The sequence below is a fragment of the Phlebotomus papatasi genome, chromosome 1, assembly GCF_024763615.1.
Source record: "Phlebotomus papatasi isolate M1 chromosome 1, Ppap_2.1, whole genome shotgun sequence".
NCBI lineage: Eukaryota > Metazoa > Arthropoda > Insecta > Diptera > Psychodidae > Phlebotomus > Phlebotomus papatasi.
The window spans coordinates 101,276,998-101,296,893 of record NC_077222.1 but is presented as its reverse complement, the minus strand read 5'-3'; the positions used below and the strand labels follow the sequence as shown (position 1 = coordinate 101,296,893).

General features: G+C 40.7%; 1 protein-coding gene across 1 annotated transcript; it reads right to left on the bottom strand.

The window, feature by feature from the left end:
* Positions 1 to 8,925: 8,925 nt before the first annotated feature.
* Positions 8,926 to 9,924, bottom strand: LOC129809687 (serine/arginine repetitive matrix protein 1-like). Its single transcript, XM_055859716.1, has one exon. The coding sequence runs from the start codon at positions 9,922 to 9,924 to the stop codon at positions 8,926 to 8,928; it is 999 nt and encodes a 332-aa protein (XP_055715691.1).
* Between the last annotated feature and the right edge of the window lie 9,972 nt (positions 9,925 to 19,896).

Sequence of the window (19,896 nt, the reverse complement as noted above, 5' to 3'; positions counted from 1 at the left end):
ACCACTTTACCTAACACCAACCGTCTGATGTTACATAAGCTAGGGCAGTCGCAAACATAGATAGTAACCGTCTCCTCAGTTTGGTTTCATCCTTTGCGTTTGCACATTATGTTACATTGGACACCAATCCTATTCAGATGTTGGCTTAAACAGTGACCGATTAGAAAATTAGCAATCCGCCGAGCTTTCCAGCGACTGCCTCCCCTCAGGTACAGTGTCCTTTTCCTATCCAAGTTGGCCATGAACAGTTTGGACACGTGACAATCCTTAGTCGTGGTCCATTCCTTTTGATGAAGTTTTTTATTTATTTTATATACTTTTTTTATTTATTATCATCTCTCTCCGGGAGCATGGAAGAAACATCCCTTCTCAGGTTGCATATTTTGTGATCATACATATGCACGTATGTCGTTAAATGTGGAGGAGGGTATGCTCACCGAGAGAGATTAGAAAAACCTAGTCATAGAGGCTGTTTGGCTTAATATTTGACAGTTTTAATGGATCCTCAATATTAGATTTCCTCACTTGCAAGAAAATCCTTAAAGCAGATTCGGTATCAATCAAGGCGGTCATTGCCCCCACTACTGCGAAGCGGTCCGCTCAAGGGGTAGATAACTGTGCCGCTCTCGGTTCATTCGATTGCCAATCTACCGATCTTTTATAAAAATTGCGCCGATTTTCACAACATTTAACAGCTGTCTGTATGAAATTTATGATTTTACATGAATTTAAATGATTTTTGCTAATTAAAACGCCGATCTATCGACTTCTTGCCGAGTTGTACCGATCTGTAGATTTTTAGCTCCAAATTTTCACAATTTTAGCGATCGCCGTTTCCGTGTCATTTTTTTATTCTGAGAGCCAATTATGCACTCCTTGGGTCCGCTTCATTATCCGCTATACCCCTGTGAATATTTTCCTGCATTCGGTCACGAGAGCAGAATGCGACTCATATCCTGTTATAGAAAAACCTGACAGAATCGCAACTCTGTTGCCTGTGAAGATTTAAATTTTTCTACCCGGAATGCCAGACTCCACTAGACCCCGATCACCAAGTAGGATTGCACTTGGACTTGGATCACAACTTGCTCCGCAATGTTTACCGTTCGACTGACTGACACAGAATGAACTCCTCTTTGGAATCAATTTTCATCGCAGCTCTGAAATTCAGCTTCCCTTGTTGGTCCTCCTTGAAGAATTTGGAACATTCCACAAGACAAGTCTGAAGCTGGGACTCCACGTCTTGAAACGTATTTGCCTTAACAGCTAGAGCCAAGTCAACCGCGTACAAAAAGGCCTTGCATGGAGACGACAATGGCTAATCATTTGTGTAGATATTAAACAAAGTAGAAGCCAGGACACTACCTTGCGGTAGGTCATTTTGTTGCAGTCTTTATCTGCTTTTCTAACCGCGGAAGTCAACAAAGAATCTGCGGTTCTCTAAGAGAACCCAAATCATCCGGTCTAGGCCGTAGTCGTTTGTCAGACTGTAGATATTTGAGAGAAGGATTCAGTAGTTAACTGTGTCAAAGGCTGCCGAGAGGTCAACGAAGACAAAATCTGTGATTTTACCTTCCTCAAACCCATCCTCAATGTATTGAGTGAGGTTGAGTACTTGACCAGAACTGGATTTCCCAGAGCGGTATCCAGTTTCCTCTCTGATCAGCTTGTCCTCCACGGTAGGTGCAAACCTTTGCATTTGGAAAAAATGACGCAAGAGAGAGTTAGGACGATAGCTCCTCGGATCATTAATGTCTTTTCCGGGCTTTGGAATTGCCAGCAAATGAATTGTCGCCACTTTTTCCGAATTTTGCGATGACACAAGCAATGGTTAAAAAGTCTGAGGATCCAGTCAACAGTGATAGGTCCAAAGTTTTTTTTATTTGTTTAGCGAACAGGTCGTCGATACCTATCTCTTTCCTGAATTTCATAGCATTAATAACCGAGTTGAGCTCGTCTGCACGAAAGGGGGCTGACAGGCGACATACCCCTGCAGATGCACTTCGAATGGCTTTCGGCTTAGAGGCGGCCTTGCGAATTGTACCATTCAGGAGCAATTGACTTGCTCTCTGGTTTTCAGTGACCTGCGGAAGACTCTTGTCGGCAGTGGGGTCGTTGCCAAGGTGTCAAATGGAGCTCCAGGCCTGATAGCTACTGTCATTAAAGTAACAGTCATTAAAGGAAATGGGGAAAATATGAAGTGTTCGAAGCTACGCAAAATATGTACGAAGCTAAAAAGCCTTCCCTTATATTTTTTCAAATAGCATAGAATTTTAGTCCATTATCCAATTGATTTTCTAGGAAAATTTACTACGACCATCACGATGCAAATTGATGTTTTTTTTTAAACTTAACTCTAAAAGGTCAAGTGCTAAAAGAACTCAATTATAGATCATCATGTATTAGCATCTCTATTGGATTTTATGTAAATTTATTAGTGTTAGATGAGCATTTCACCAAATATACGGCTCTAAGCAATAGATAATTATAATTCGAAAAAGATAAAAGGGGTTTCACACATGTGTCATTACATGTCAAAGTATAATTATTTCGTTGAGTATATGCTTAAGATAGAGAAATAAATTCTAAGATTGTGTAAAATATTAAAGGATTAGGTCTAAAAGGAAAACTTTAAAAAATATATATATACCAAAAAAAATTTATATGTGTAAAGTGCATTCTGGTGTTTCATGGAAAACAATGTAAATGCAATAATTCGTAAAAGAAAAAAATGGAAAAAAAAAACAAAAAATATTTCTGTTGTGACAGAAAAGAGATTTTTTTCGTTCTGTAATATAGTCTGGATTTAAGACTGATCTGTAGAATTTATTTGGCTGATATTTGCGTTTTTGGAGTTTTTAAAATATCACGTCAAAATTTGCACATGAAGGAATATTAAGAAAAAAAAGAGTACTTTTAGAAATGTTTGTAATAAACACATTTTCTGCTAATAGCTTTTTCGAGATGTTGGTGCAATTGTAAAGACAACTAAAAAAGAAAAAAAAGAAAAATAAGGAAAAATATGTATTTTTCAAGATGTATAGGTCCCTACCCTTGATCCAATTTCTCCCTCTTAACACTGTTTTATTTATTCTCTGCTTTCCAGTGAAGTTTATATTCTATTCGAAGCAAAACCATCTCTGCAAGTTTATCAATAGCCATAAGGAATATATAATTATTCAGTTGATTGTTTTCCGAGGAATCATTTCTTGTGCAAAGAATTTTAATTAACTGTATAGCTTGTTACATGTGCTTAATTAATGGCATAAAGAGTAAATAATAACAAAATGAATTATAAAAAAAATGTAGAGAAAAAACAGTAAATGTAATTTGAGAAGCATGAAAATGGATAAGTCAATCAAATTAAAGTCCAAATATTTGTTCTGAAGAAATTCAACACAAAACCATCTTCAGAGATATTGTACATTTCCTCCCAATCAAAATCTAATTTTCAATTTATTTTCCAACCCAGAAAAAAAAACAACACTCAAAAAATTCCAAACCACATTAGTAAGATTTGCAAATTTCTTGTCTATTTGAAAATTTAAAAAAAAATCTTCTCACTAATTCTTGAAACTCTAAGCAATTGAAAAAAAATTTAGAAGTAGAACCCATAAAGGGCAAATACATATCGTCTAGTCTTCCCAAAATGAAATAACATATCAAGGATAAATAAAATAAAAAACGCATAAAAATAACTTTTATTTACGACAAATATTGAAAAAAGAAATTATTATAGATGGAGAAAATAGGTGAAACAATATCATTTAGTAAATAATTTTGAAGAAAAAAAACAAAATAATCCCTAACTATTTATATAGATTAGTTCAGAAGAACAATTTTAATTTAATAGAAAGAACGCTTTAAAAAGAAAAAAAAAAACTTTTGAAAAATCACACACTGATCCACTAAATGACAACAAAAAAATTATGACAAGCATAAATGTACTCACAAAATAAAATAATTAACCAATATTGAAAGTAGCGCTCTATTAGAAAAAGACATCCTCAGAGATCTATTCATATGCTGAATGGTTGAACAATAATAGTAATAAAATACCTAAGTTATTTTAAAGTTCATCTGTTTTACTGTGACATTCCCAATGAATTGTTTGGTTAATTGAAAATTGCATTGCAGCCATGAGACCGATAAAGAATAACAAATGATGATTGCTATGGCATGTAATAATATACGCACGTGAGGTAAGTATGCTCGAGCCCTTAATTGAATTTAAATTTAATTATTTTATTGGATTTTAATGAAATTCTTTTACAGACAATTAAAAAAAAAACTTTAAAAACTTTATTCATGCTAACAGTATCTTTTTAACCATTTAAATTATTCATTGACCTTTTTTACATAAGCGCTAAAAAATGGGTTTAAATTCCGGGAAAATGTATTAAAACAGTATTTTAATTAAATTAAGTTAATTTATATAAATTTACATAAATTTAATTCAATTATTATAATATCAATATGTAATGAGAGCAACAGGCGATTTTTCACTCGATTTTTTCATGAAATAAACCTCCCGCATTTGAATTGAATTGAATCTTATTGTCATGTCTGTTTTTTTTTGTTTTTGATACCACCCTCCATACGGCCATCGTCGTCTTTGCGTCGATTCCAACCTCTAAGAAGAAAACGATGGAAATTCCCTTCATTGGTTCATGATAATATTAGCTGATATCACTGTGCGACAAAATTTACCTTTTTGTGGGTGTTTTTGACGAGAGTGCCAAAACTTGTTAGAGGGTCATTTAAGGACCCTCAAATCTGCAATCTGTTTGTCCGGGTCACCTCTAGATTTTTTTGAAAAAGCATATTTAGTTTTTTGATTTTTTATAAAATTCAAAAATTCATAGCTCCGGTTCTAATTATCCGGTGCTAGTCACATAAAGCTAAACTGACACGTAATTTCATCCTCTATAACTCTTGTGAACATATCAAGCATCTACGATGAAAATGAAGTAAATTTTTGAAAGATTTTTTGAAAAAGGGCACCTAAAATGGTGCCAATTAATAATTAAAATTAAATTAAATTAATTAAAATTTTCCAATTAATGTGGATACTTAAGATAAAATACCCAAGATCTACGAGATGGCGTGGTCGCCATTTCGATTTGACGTTTCTGTCCGCAATTTTGATTAACTGTCAAAACCTAAAACTCAACCGATTGATCTGAAATTTTAGTATGTCTTAGCTGATGTCAAGACCTTTTCAGGACACATATATAATCTGAACTAGATCAAGGGATTATTTAGATACAGAGTTTCCAAGAAAAAATTTTGACAGTCTCATGAATGCAGCACTAGGGGGCACTTTTAACAAACAAAAAAAGAGAAAAGTAATGTTAAAAGTGTAAAAATATAAAAAAATAAATATCTGAATTTTTCGTTTATATTTTTTTAATTATGTGAGAGTAAAGAAATATATAAAATGAAAGCCTTAACCATTTTTAATATTTACTGAGACATTTCGTTTAGGTCTCAAATATTCAATATATTAAAAAATAAAGACCACCAAAATATGAATATTTCAAAATTTTAAAATTTGAGCCTCTATGTTCAGGTAAATGCTTGACGTAGACTAGAACTTAGATCCGTTCTGAAGATGTCTTGACTCTCTGTGAATTAATTTTCGAATGATCTTTTGGGGCTTACTGATCTACTAGAGATCAAAGCATTAAAAATCAAAAATTAGTAAATGAATGTCCATTTTAGAATGTTCTGGTATGAGTTACAAGTATATGGACAAACAAAAAATGTAAACACGAGAAAGATAAGTCATTTTCGGATATCTAACCGATTCATTACTGATTTCAAGACCAGTTAAACTTCGACTTTTAAAAAAATCATCATAGTGATTTTATAGGTCATAGGCTCATAGGTTTGTGTGGCTTAGATGTTCGCCTGGACCACCTCTAAAACACATCCAAAAATAAAAAAAAAAGTAGGAGTCGTTTACGAAAAACAACCAAAAAGCATGGTTTTGGAGAGGTTGGAGAGGGTGGGAAAAAATAAAGATCATGATAATGATCCTTGGGTCAACTTATGGAGGGATTCTTCGAAGATATGAAATTACATCTATCTCTTTCCGTTTAAAAAGGGATATTTGAAAAAAAGATTAGTCATTTACGGATACTCAACAGATTCATTACCGATTGCGACCGATGCAATCGGATTGGAAATTTCCAGACCTATCCAAAAAATCTAAATTTATCCAAATCGGTTGAAAAATAGACCCTCTAAAGTAGTAAAATCTTTTTCATTTAAAAATTAAAGATGGCGATTTTTTTTATGTCATTTCGAAATAAACAAAAAATATGGTTGTGTGGGGTATGGGGGGGAATACAATAAAACGTTTGGAGATATTATTTTTTTATTGGGAGTCACTGAGACCCGAACTCGATATCATTAACCGTTTAAGCTCCAGGATGGTAGCATGTTGAAAAGAATTGATTTTATAAGTGCTCTCTCTTTCAGTTCGAGCAGTAAAACATTAAAAATATGTTAGATTTTATATTTTAAGATCCAACTTTAAGATTTATATCACCCTAGTAGAGCAAAATAAATTAAATAAAATTAACACTGTGGAAACGCTAAATTTTCGAATAGATAAATAAAGATAAAGGGGAAAGCGCTACCTTTGAACTAATCAAGATTCGAAAAATTCAATATTCTTTTGCAACTTGGTTAGGGACGAATACTTTTTGAAGACAAATTTTCGTCCCTCTGAAAATATATTTTCCTGGAATATATCCAAAAGAAGATTTTAAAAAATCCTCTATATTGCTCTTAAATATAAAATTCAAAATGAAATGCAAAAAATCTCTTCCATCAGGCTCAGATGAAATTTTACTGTACTTTCGTATTTGATGATTTTTTAAATTCTTTTACAAATTTCTTTAAAGCATTTGATCTCTGTAATATCCGCTGCTGATAAAAATTTAAAGGAGTATGAAAAAAATAAACGATAAACATAATCAAGAGAAAATTTTCTTTATGTTGCTATAATAAAATGGTTACTCTTTTAATAGTCGTAAAGCACTTAATAAATTAATGGTTATTATGACTACAGCATTTTAACATTAAACATAGATAAATTTTGATTGCTGACAAACTACTTTAATTCTAGTCAGTCTGATGATGCAGCATTAAAGACATTTGAACTAGTTTTCATTACCTGAAGTCATGCCGCTATAGTCATGTATTATCTCTAAAAAAATCGCATTGCTTTAGGATTATTCCTCTTTTTATTCATCAAGGAAAGAGATTCATATCTCTCTACGAAGCAAAATAATGAGGTGCTACCTTTTTAATTTTAAAATAAAGGGATATTAGATATCATGATTTTAGCGAACGTTCATCGTATCTTTATTTATCCATTTTCAGGTTTTAATTGTTTTTGAATTTATTCAAAATAAAGTTATTTTCAAATTTAAATATAATAAAATTTAAAACCCAAATTCAAATACCCAAAAAAATCAGTTAAATAAAAATATATTGAATAAATTAATAAACAATTAAAACCCCAAAAATAGAAAAATGCAAATAAGTTAACGCTCGATGCAAACGATGATATGTAAATAATTTAATTATTTAGTAGGTATTCATTATTGTGTGTTAATTATGCAAAAATAATTTCATTTACTGATTTTTGTGCATTTGTTTGGAATTTATGGTTCCCGAATACAACTATTTAATTCTTACCTAGGAAGCTAAATATACCACAAATTGATGAAAATTAATTTATAAATCGATTTCAAGTGATAACTTTATTATTTTTGAATATTAAATATCTTTGCTCCACGAACTCCATAAAGACCCCACCTTCTTTCCTTGAGGGACCATTTTTCTCAATATAACGATTCCACAGGAAAGATATCATGCTGTTTATCCATTCGTATGTTACCACGCCAACAGGCCAAACGGTTAGAGATAGAGACTTGAGACCTTCGGAAAACCCTCTTAACTCAACTTAAGGACCGTTAATATGCCCCTCGTTTTCAAATCTCTCATCATCTCAAAAGTATGAATTTTCGAAAGTAATTCATGTGTGAAACTGACCCAATCTTCCCTATCATTATTATTTTTCCTTGGTTTATTTTGAAAGCTAGTCACCATCGCTAAGGCAGCGGTGGACGCTTATTACTTTTCCCCTGGTCATATCTTGAATTTCCTCTGGAAATTTGGCTCTTAAGATATACTCACTCTTAAATATTTAAAAACACATAATTCTATGAATCGTATGCAAATAAATTCTGATCTCTTTTAATTTGCTTCTGCGAGAATTGTAAGAAAGCATAATTTGTATATTAATAAGTTCAAAGGTCATCAAAAAAACATTGCTCATAAATTATTAATGATTTTTGAACTCCATTTGCTTGTGATGAATTTCATCTAACATTAAGATTATCATGTTTTCTTCTTTATAAGTACACTGGTCCCCTCTTCATAGTCAGTTGCACAATGGATGTTTCTGAATCAAAAATAATAATTGTGTAACTTGTATTACGAATTTGGGAAAAGCGTGCTACCTTCGAACAAATCAAGCTTCAAACAATTCAATCTCGATCCTAATGGATTTGACCCAGGGCTCTTATCTGAGAATTTGAGGCGTTGAACTAGCTTATAATATTACAATGGGTCAATGAATTTCGAAGCTTGAGTCGTCCGAAGGTAGGGCGCTTTCCCCTAACTACAGAAAAATAAAAATACTGTAACGTTCCGGAGATGGACTCACTAGAAGACGTATCCTCCGACGTTGAAAATAGAACACCCTGGCCCAGTAAAAGATTCTCTCTTTCCCTTCACCAATAAATTTTTATTTCACTAACGATTTTATTTTACTGATAGTTTTTCTCTACTTCTTCTCTGTTCTACTCCTACTCTTCCTGCATCTCCTCTCTGCTTCTCTTTCCCTTACTGCCGTTGTCCCGAAGAATCAGGTTTCGGTTGCCGGGACCAGGGAGGGCTCCAGGCATCCACTTCCCCCTGTGGGGGGTACGTTACGTTCCGGAAGGCCTCTAGAACAGCCCGGAAACTCTGGGAAGTCTGTCCCAGCTCTGCTGCGCTGAAGCGGGGCCACGTAGGGGGTCTTGGTCGGTATCCCCACTCTATTGCCAATCTGAGGGCGAGGTAGTGCGCCCTGAACAGTGCCCTACTCCAAGGGGAACGTCGTTCCAGAGCTGGCGGATAAACCTGCTCGTGCTGGCTCTGTCCTCCGATTCCTTGGGACGGATAGATTCGGGGAGGAGTGTGTTCACCTGCTCTGGCCGGCGGAGGGGAGACTGGGGCCTGACGAACTGGAATTCGGTGGCGAGGCGGAGTGCCCTCCCTCTTTCCAATCACTTCCCTTCTGAAGAGCACCGGCGGTGGTGGTGGGGCAGCGACAATCGGCGGTTTCGTCTCGGGAGTCCGAGGAGCTTCTGCTTGGGCAACCACGGGTGTGGGAGGTAACGGTGAGACGAGTTTCGGCAGGGAATTTTCGGCCTTAAAGTGCTTCCACTCTTTGGGCGTTCCTTCCTCGGGCAGTTTACTTCTCTTCGGGACCGCCACTGGGGTTTTAAACAACTCCCGGGGATAATCGGGCCTCTCGCTACCAGCTTTCGTGGGTACCACCACACTGGATCGGATACTTTGTTTGGGAGACGATTCCCCACGTGTCCGCCGGTGGGAGCTTCTCTCCAGACGTGGAGTTCTTGCTCGGCTGGGGGTCCTCTCTCTGCTTCTTCTCCTCCGGTGCTGGTGGTGGCGATGAGGAGAGCGTCTTCGGGACGTATCGCCCTCCTTCTGCCCTGGATTCCGCTTTGAACGTTCCACCTTGCTGGATCTTTGGCGGCTGTCTTCCACTCTTGCTGCTTCGATGGCCCGCTGGAAACTCCACTCCCTGGCCATTCCTAAGCTCTTTATAAAGCCCATTTTTGACGTGAATCCGCCACCTTGATGTGTCAACGATGACAGGCCACTGCTACCAACTGTCGAATTTAATTTGGCGCCCGAGGAACTTTAACGCCGAAAGATAGGCAACAGAAAAGAGGCGGGAAAAACTACGACAAAAACTTACAGCTAACAGTGCATGGAGCGCGAATTATAAGCACTCGTCACACTTTCCCCCACCTATTGTTGATCGCCCCGATCAACAACTTCTCCCCTATAAGGGGCCAAGCGATCGACATGCACGATTTTAGGGCGTTTTCTTCCCAACTGAATCCTGTACACGACATCGTTGATGCGCTCCACTACCCTGTATGGGCCTTCCCAATTACTTTGCAATTTTGGAGAACGCCCTTTTCTCCTGCGAGGATTGTAGAGCCAGACTCTGTCGTGTCCGCGGAATTCTCGGGGTCTCGCGTTGCGATCGTAGCGAGTCTTCATAGTCTCAGCAGCTAAGCAAAGTTTCCCTCGGGCCTCTTGGTGAACTAAGTCCATTCTTCTTCTTAAATTTTCAACGTATTCGTGGGGCTCTTCCTGCTCCATGGGTCTACCAAATTTGAGATCCACTGGCAATCTAATCTCGTGTCCTAAAGTCATCATGGCGGGTGTGAATCCAGAAGCCTCATGCACCGCACTTCTATAGGCCATGCCAAACATCGGCAACATGCGATCCCAGTCATCTTGATTATCGTCTACAAATTTCGATAAGAATTGGAGTATGGTGCGATTCGCCCTCTCCACCATTCCATCGGACTGGGGTCGAAGAGGGGTGGTGCGCGTGTGCGCGGTTCCTAAGATTTTGAACACTTCCGCCATCACTTCCGATTCAAAATTACGCCCCTGATCGGAGTGAATTTCGCACGGGACTCCAAATCTTGTGACGACCTGGTCCACCAAGGCATCTGCTACCGTCACGGTCGACTGATCTGGAATTGCCAGGAGCTCGGGCCACTTCGTGAAGTAGTCCATGACTACTAGCACATACTTGTTACCTCTAGGAGTTCGGGGCAATGGTCCTAGGATATCCATTGCCCAACGATCGCCAGGGCTCCCGGACGGCATCGGATGAAGGCGTCCTCTGGTAGTCCTTGGAGGTCCCATCTTCGCAGCGCAGATGTCACATGTATGGCAATACGAGGTCACAGCTTTTCGGCTGGTTGGAAAGTAAAATCTCTCCCTGAATTTCCTCAGAGTTTTCGTAATGCCAAAATGACCGCCAGTAGATCCTCCGTGCAACTCCTTCAAAATGATAGGCACCATTGCCTCTGGGAGTACTGGCCGCTTTTCAGCTTGTCCCGGCAAATTCTTTTCCCAGCAATAAACGAGGACATCGTTATCCAATGCCAAGGATGAAAATATGCCCCAATATGCTCTGCATTGATCAGGTGATGCCGCCACTTGTTCCCATGGGGGTTTTTCACCAGCTTCAACCCATGCCCGAACCTCCTTCAAGATTGAATCTTCTTTCTGCTCCTTGACTAGGTTCTCTCGGTCATCCGATACCACTCGCACAGCGGCCACCTGTTCACGTACCTCGTTTTTCGCTTCTACTCTGTCGCAATGACTGCAGTCTTCCTCATAGCATGGACGACGAGAGAGCATATCCGCGTTAGCGTGCAGTTTTCCGGGTCTATGTTGGATCTGAAAGTCATATTGGCCTAGTCGTTCGAGCCATCTAGCTACCTGGCCTTCAGGGTTTTTAATGCCCATTATCCACTGTAAGCTGGCGTGGTCGGTGCGTATAGTAAAGCGACGTCCATATAGCCAGTGATGGAAATGAGCCACCGCCTTTACGACTGCCAACAATTCCCGTCTGGTGGTGCAGTAATTTCTTTCAGGCCTAGAGAGAGCTTGGCTGTAATAAGCCACCACCTTTTCCTCTCCATCTTGGTATTGGTGAAGTACGGCGCCCACTCCGACCGCACTCGCGTCGCAGTCCAACACGAATGGTCCATCCATGTTTGGGTAAGCCAATACTGGACTCGTCAGCAGCGCCTTCTTAAGATGCTCGAATGCCTCTTGACATGCCTGAGTCCACCGGAAGGTCCTATTTTGCTCAGTTAGGTCATGCAGGGGCCGAGCTACATTTGCGAATCCAGGCACGAACTTCCTGTAGTACGAACAGAAGCCTAGGAACTGTCGTACCTGCCTTTTATTGTAAGGGATCGGCCATGTGGACAATGCCGTCAATTTTCCTGGAGATGCTCGGATTCCTTCCTGGTTGACCACGTGCCCTAAGAACTCCACTTCCTTTTTGAATAGCGAGCATTTCTTAGGCGACAATTTCAAATTGGCCACTCTTAATCTGTCGAACACCATCCGCAACTTCTCCACTCCTTCTTTTACGGTTTTGCTGCTGACGATGATATCGTCCAAATATACGAGGCATGTATCAAACGGAAGTCCTCCAAAAACGGCGGTCATCAACCTCTCAAAACTGGCCGGGGCATTTGTCAGACCAAAAGGCATGACCTTAAAATGATAGAGCCCACGGCCTGTGGTGAATGCTGTCTTTTCTTTGTCTTTTGGGTCCATCTCCATCTGCCAGTACCCACTTTGGAGATCCATGGTGGAAAACCATGACGCCCCTTGCAACGCATCAAGAGTATCGTCGATGCGAGGAAGTGGGAAGCTGTCTCGTTTCGTCACCTGGTTTAGCTTTCTATAATCGACGCAGAATCTCCACTGTCCGTCCTTCTTTTTCACAAGGACCACGGGAGATGACCAGGGACTTGTAGATGATTCGATGACACCGTCTTGCAGCATTTCATCCACCATTCGGCTCATTTCTTCGGCTCGGGCAGGTGGAACTCTCCGCGCAGGTTGCTTAATTGGTGACGTCTCTCCAGTATTTATTTCATGTCGTCCCATTGTGGTACGACCGTAGTCCGAAGAGTTCCTTGCAAACACATCTGAGTACTCGCACAATAGAGCTGTAACCTGCGCTTTCTCGGTCTCCGTTCGGATACTCGCAGTTGCCTCGTCTACTAATTTTTTCAGATAGTCAGGGATTCGATCAGGCACTCCTTCTGTTTTAGCTGGTGATTTACCTGGATCCTTCACTATCTCGTCGATTGGCTGCCACTGGGCTATAGCTGTTCGAGCCTTAAGAGTTACTGGTTGATCCGTAAAATTTGCTACCCGAACCGGCAATTCATCTGCATTAGGTGTTACGACTGCTCGAGCAACCTTGATCTCTACTCCCAGATCCCAGTCCAATTCCTCTACAACTCCATCAGATGTTGTGGCCACTCCCCCTGTGCGGATAATTGCTTCGCTTCGTGGAGGAATCACCACGTCTTCAAAAAGACGCAGCACTTCTACTTTTCTGGCGGAAGCGATCTCGTTCTGTGGTGTAAGGGTCAACAACTTCTTACTGAAGTCGATGACTGCCCTAGTATGGGTCAAGAAGTCCATCCCGACGAGACATTCGCAGGTGATATCGGCCACAATTACTCGGATTTCAATAATCCTCTCTCCTATTTGGAGACCAATTACTCTGGTACCTATTACTGGTAGTGGAGCACCTCCTATTGGAGCCAAAGTTAAGGAACTAGATTGTAACTCCTCAGGGCTCGGTAGTTTTTCATTGAGACTCCGGCTAATAATTGTGGCACTAGCGCCAGTATCGATGGTGCACATGCAACGCACACCATTGACCCTTCCAGGTACAGTTAGGCTCTCAGTACCACGAACCCTTTCAGAAGAAACCCGTTCATTGCACTGAACTCCTGCTACTCTCGCAGGCACGGTAGTTTCCTCTTCCTGTGGCGGTGAAGGCTGGTTCTCGGAGGCAGGACCAGGTGACCTAGGCCGGTTATTCCTCCTATTAAAGTTGTGATATCGATTTCCTGAGAAACGATATCTCCCATTTCGATCATTTCTCCCATTTGAATTTCTAGGACCCCGGGTGTTATTATCGATAGGAGGTCTAGGACTTGCTGAAGGCTGCTCAACATCCACCGCACGCACATGCGCACGCAATGACCTTGTAGCTTTTCTACTTGCCTCACATTCTAGGGCCATAATAACGGCTTGTTCTAAAGTGCGCGCACGTCCATACCGCACCAGATCCTGTACATCCAGATCGGAGATTCCATCGACAAATTGCTGGACGGCAATACGATCATGCGTCGTGGAGGGGCATTCTGGGAACGCGCGACGCACCAGTCTGCGCACTGCTTCTGCGAAAGCAGCCAATCCCTCCTTCGGTTGCTGGCGTCGCGCCTTCAGCTCCACATGCGCTAATTCCCGTAGATGCTCTCGTCCAAAGCGCAATTGAAGCGCGGAAACTACACGTTCCCACACACAGCGATCCTCCGGTTCTAGGCTGCTTAAAACACCAAGAGCTGGGCCTCTTAGGGCAGCCACGAGCATGGTAGTCCGTTGACTCATGTCCCAGTGTGATGCAGCGGCAATCACTTCAAATTGAACCAGATATTCCTCCAACGGCTGTTCGCCGTTATAATTGTCTATCTTCGGGCGAAATATGGTTTTGTCCGATTCAAAACGCGCTGTCTCTCCCGAACGTGATGTGGCGCCACTGATCGCTGTGGGCATCTCGGGTTTGTAAAATGCTGCACGATGGTGGTTCGTATTCGCCGCTTCTCGACTATTGGGCACTGTCAATAGTGGTGGACGAACCCAAACATCTCTGGTGGCATTATTTGAGGCTCCAGGGATTGTCCCAATTGGGCTGAGGACAGAGGTAGGGCAGAAGCGTTGCCTTTCGCGAACTGTGTTAAGTTCCTCTCTTGCAGGCAATCGTGTCGCGGTGGACAATGGGAAGTCACTAGGCATAGTCCTCAAATCTTCCCGATGCATCCAGCCGGAGCTCCTGGCCTCTGTGGTCGGTGGAAACCTTCCAGATCGACTTATGAGCCTACCAGTAGCAGCATCATATGTGTCCCCAAGCATTGTGAATGTGCCCGAAGCCGCGGGGAAAGACCAGGTCTCCCCTCCACATGAGATTGGCTGTGGAAACGATCCAGGCAGTGCATCTGGGGCACTTGTTCCCACCGCTCTGGTCTCGGGAAACCTCGGGATTCCCCTCCAGTCATGCTCCGTCGAAGCATTCGACACGGGTGGTACTTGAAATGGGGGTTTGGTAGGTATAGGTCCGGCTAATGGAAATTGCTTACCGGATTCCCTGGGTTGTTCTCCGCGGACTGCTCTCCCGAAAAGCACTCCCAAGCCCATAGGAGCGTCACCGGCCACCGATTCGGTGCTATTCGAGTGTGAGTCTCTGGGTAAATTGTCGTCGGTGCCTTCCGGATAGGCGACAGTCGACTCATTAGTGAGGAAATTTCTTCTCGGGGTAGTGGGGGGTCCACCTTCGTGCAGATGGGCGGAATTTTCTGACAAATTCATTCGGCGGAGGATCTCCTCAATCTGCCGACTATGCCCCGACGATTCATCTCTCAATCTCTGCATTTCTCCATGCACCTCGCTCAGGAAAGAAACCTGAAGCTCATCAATCCGCTGGAAAAGAGCGGTCCTCAGGTCGTCCAAAATCTTGTCATGGGCCATCATTGGGTGTTGTGGGGATCCTCGGGATGCTTTTGTGTGGTTCCAGATCCTCCGTATCCCACTTCTGACACCACTGTAACGTTCCGGAGATGGACTCACTAGAAGACGTATCCTCCGACGTTGAAAATAGAACACCCTGGCCCAGTAAAAGATTCTCTCTTTCCCTTCACCAATAAATTTTTATTTCACTAACGATTTTATTTTACTGATAGTTTTTCTCTACTTCTTCTCTGTTCTACTCCTACTCTTCCTGCATCTCCTCTCTGCTTCTCTTTCCCTTACTGCCGTTGTCCCGAAGAATCAGGTTTCGGTTGCCGGGACCAGGGAGGGCTCCAGGCATCCACTTCCCCCTGTGGGGGGTACGTTACGTTCCGGAAGGCCTCTAGAACAGCCCGGAAACTCTGGGAAGTCTGTCCCAGCTCTGCTGCGCTGAAGCGGGGCCACGTAGGGGGTCTTGGTCGGTATCCCCACTCTATTGCCAATCTGAGGGCGAGGTAGTGCGCCCTGAACAGTGCCCTACTCCAAGGGGAACGTCGTTCCAGAGCTGGCGGATAAACCTGCTCGTGCTGGCTCTGTCCTCCGATTCCTTGGGACGGATAGATTCGGGGAGGAGTGTGTTCACCTGCTCTGGCCGGCGGAGGGGAGACTGGGGCCTGACGAACTGGAATTCGGTGGCGAGGCGGAGTGCCCTCCCTCTTTCCAATCACTTCCCTTCTGAAGAGCACCGGCGGTGGTGGTGGGGCAGCGACAATCGGCGGTTTCGTCTCGGGAGTCCGAGGAGCTTCTGCTTGGGCAACCACGGGTGTGGGAGGTAACGGTGAGACGAGTTTCGGCAGGGAATTTTCGGCCTTAAAGTGCTTCCACTCTTTGGGCGTTCCTTCCTCGGGCAGTTTACTTCTCTTCGGGACCGCCACTGGGGTTTTAAACAACTCCCGGGGATAATCGGGCCTCTCGCTACCAGCTTTCGTGGGTACCACCACACTGGATCGGATACTTTGTTTGGGAGACGATTCCCCACGTGTCCGCCGGTGGGAGCTTCTCTCCAGACGTGGAGTTCTTGCTCGGCTGGGGGTCCTCTCTCTGCTTCTTCTCCTCCGGTGCTGGTGGTGGCGATGAGGAGAGCGTCTTCGGGACGTATCGCCCTCCTTCTGCCCTGGATTCCGCTTTGAACGTTCCACCTTGCTGGATCTTTGGCGGCTGTCTTCCACTCTTGCTGCTTCGATGGCCCGCTGGAAACTCCACTCCCTGGCCATTCCTAAGCTCTTTATAAAGCCCATTTTTGACGTGAATCCGCCACCTTGATGTGTCAACGATGACAGGCCACTGCTACCAACTGTCGAATTTAATTTGGCGCCCGAGGAACTTTAACGCCGAAAGATAGGCAACAGAAAAGAGGCGGGAAAAACTACGACAAAAACTTACAGCTAACAGTGCATGGAGCGCGAATTATAAGCACTCGTCACAATACTAAGTCCTCAACTAATTTATGAATTATTTTTGTTCAGCAAAAGACGAAAAAAGAGAAATACAAAATATGGTTTATTCAAACTACCAGCTCTCGATAGCCACACATTTTTGCTATTTCTCTGAGAATACATGGACATCATATCGAAAAGACAAAGTGTCTTCACTGAGAAAAAAAACGGGGGTGCGATTAACTTTTTTCCTCAAATTTTAACACTTTTTAGGTGTAAAAACATATCAACATTTTTTAATGTTAATTTTACACCTTTTTAAGTGTAAAATTAACACGAAAAAGGGTAACTTTAACTCCAAATACACCGACCAAATTCAGCAGCTTGTACAGTAGCGGGCATATAGGGCAAAATGTCATCCAAAATTATCGATAGATTCGGGCGTCAAAGTAATTGTAAAGAGGAACTACGGTGAATTTGAGCAAATTTGCTTCAAAATCAAACGTGAAAATTGCCAACAAAATTTTTCGCCCGAATGAAAAGGGAGCCGATTGAGCGAGAGTCTAATGTATTGTAAGATTCCCCTTTAGTCCTACCAAACGCAGAGAATTTTCATCATTCCCAAAAAATTTGGCCGTCTTTTCAATTTTGGTGTTTCGCCAGGTAAAAGCTACGGTACTTTATTATTATATTATTATATTATAAGCAAAATTTCAGAAGTGGTTTTTTGAATTTTTGTTTGATTTTCAGTCAAGTTATGCAGCACCGATTTTCCTATATTTTGATTTTTCTTATGCATATAAATGCTTGAAAATACCTTTTCGAAGGATGTTTAACGCCCTCGAAAACCAATCTAATCATCTTCATCCAGTAATGCTTGCAGATCGGCTCTATCAATTGTTTTTGGTCCTCTTGCCCTCTTCTTCGAAATAGCTATTTCTGAAATATTATAACCGAATTTCATAGGTGGTTTTCGATGATACATATTTTCTGTATGTCTATTTAGCTAAATTACGTGCTTTACTTGATTTTAGCTTCATGTTAAAGTTCTGAAGTAGCACTTCCCGCTAATGCTGCTTTTTTAACACAAAACTTAACACCTTTGTTGATATTAAAACATTTTTTTGAGTTGCGTCATCTGTCGGTACTGTGACTGGATATTGTTGACAGATCACTATTCTCTAAAAAAAAACATTAGGGGAGACCGGGGCAGTATTAGATAGTGGTATCTTATAGTTTGCCTTCGAAGCAATATTGAGGAAACCACTTATTATTCTAAATATATACCCCCCTTCCTATTCATTGAATTATTTATTAGCCTCATACAAACATTTCTTGTGCAAATTATACGCAATGAAAAAATCTATTTGGTGCCTAAATCTACACCGGTTTTCCCTACTTCACTCGTGTGTGTAGACTACGTAGGGTAAATTGAGCTAATTCAAAACCTGCTCTAAATGGAAATTTTTCTCTACTCCAAATGGAAACATCATTGTTTTCACGATAAATACAGTACTAAATTATTATATTTATATATTTTCTATACCACAGTTTCATTATTTAGTTAATTTTGCTCCAAATAAAGCAAAAATTCATTCATATTCACAAATTTTATTTTGCTAATTTCTTAGAAAAATTAAAAGTGTACCTTTTCACCATGGAATTTTTCATCCATCGACCATGTTTTCCAATGAAAAACACAATGAGGTAACTTTTGTTTATTCGTTTTGTTTAACATTTATGTCACATTTCTGGCTAATTTTAGTTAAATTAAGTGCTAATCTTTATTGTTAACGGTACATGAAGTTTTCAAATGAAGTAATTACTTATTTCGTGAACAATAAGGGGTTTTCGGAAGTGTCTGCAAATGCTTCAATAGGAAACCCTGGAAATATGATTTTTTTTTGGAGAGATTTTCTTATTGTTTTAGATGGGAACGGAGGAAAGACTAGGAATAAGAACAAATCCTGCACTCAGGAGAAACTCAACACGGTTTTGGAAGCCTTTTGTCGCGGTTTCACTTACACTGTTTGTCTCCAATTAGAAACTTTCCCTTGTCTCCATTTGGATTAATATGTTTCCAATAGAAGTATTTTACGCTCGCGTATTTTTCTTGTATTTAAGAAGTTTTCAAATTATATCTGAAGAATTTTCACTAAACAGTAACATTCTAGAAGAGTCAAGGAGCAAATTTATGTAATTCTCTTCAGAAAAAATTTGAACTTAATGTGTTGAATTTTCTGAAAAGTTAAAGCATCTGGAAATGGTTTTGCATTAGGACATTTACCCTATGCCGTAACTGCCATATTTTTGTAAAAACTCACAAATTAGTTAAGGACCTAGTAGATGTATTATTGAAAGACTATCCGGCTCGAAGGACCATAAAAATGTTCCAAACAAATTACTTAGAAGGGACTTCCAATTGGTTTAAATCGTAATTTCACCCGTTCCAATTCAAACTAGTTAAAAAACTGAACTAGTCTTTTTCAATTCTTTAAATTAAACTTCAACAATATTACAATTTTCATAATAAACGATAAGATTTGATGATTGAAAATTTAAATCAGAGATTTTCTTGTCGTTCTCAAGAAAATGGCAATTTTTCTCGTTCTCTTTATCTGGTGGATATTATTTTAATTTTTGTAAATATAATAGAAAGTCAATTATTGATGACTTATAGGATTTCGTAGGCAGCGGCAGTGCTTATCCATCGGAATGGTGCTTATGTATAAAGTCAGATAAATTCAAGCGATTTGCTCTGGATGGCATTATGATTTAATGTGCTGTAGATATGTATGAAATTTATTCGCAGAAATTGAAGGCCAATCTATTCCTAGCATTTCCACAAAAAAAGTGACTTTGCAATTTGATTTTGAGAAGTATTTTTTGTGACTGCGATAAAAGATGCGTCTGTAGTTGGAGTTTTTGGGCAATATCCAGGTTTATATCTTGGAGAATTCTGAATTTTTCATGCAAATTTTTGCAGCATATCCCGGATTCTTGTTACTTGCGG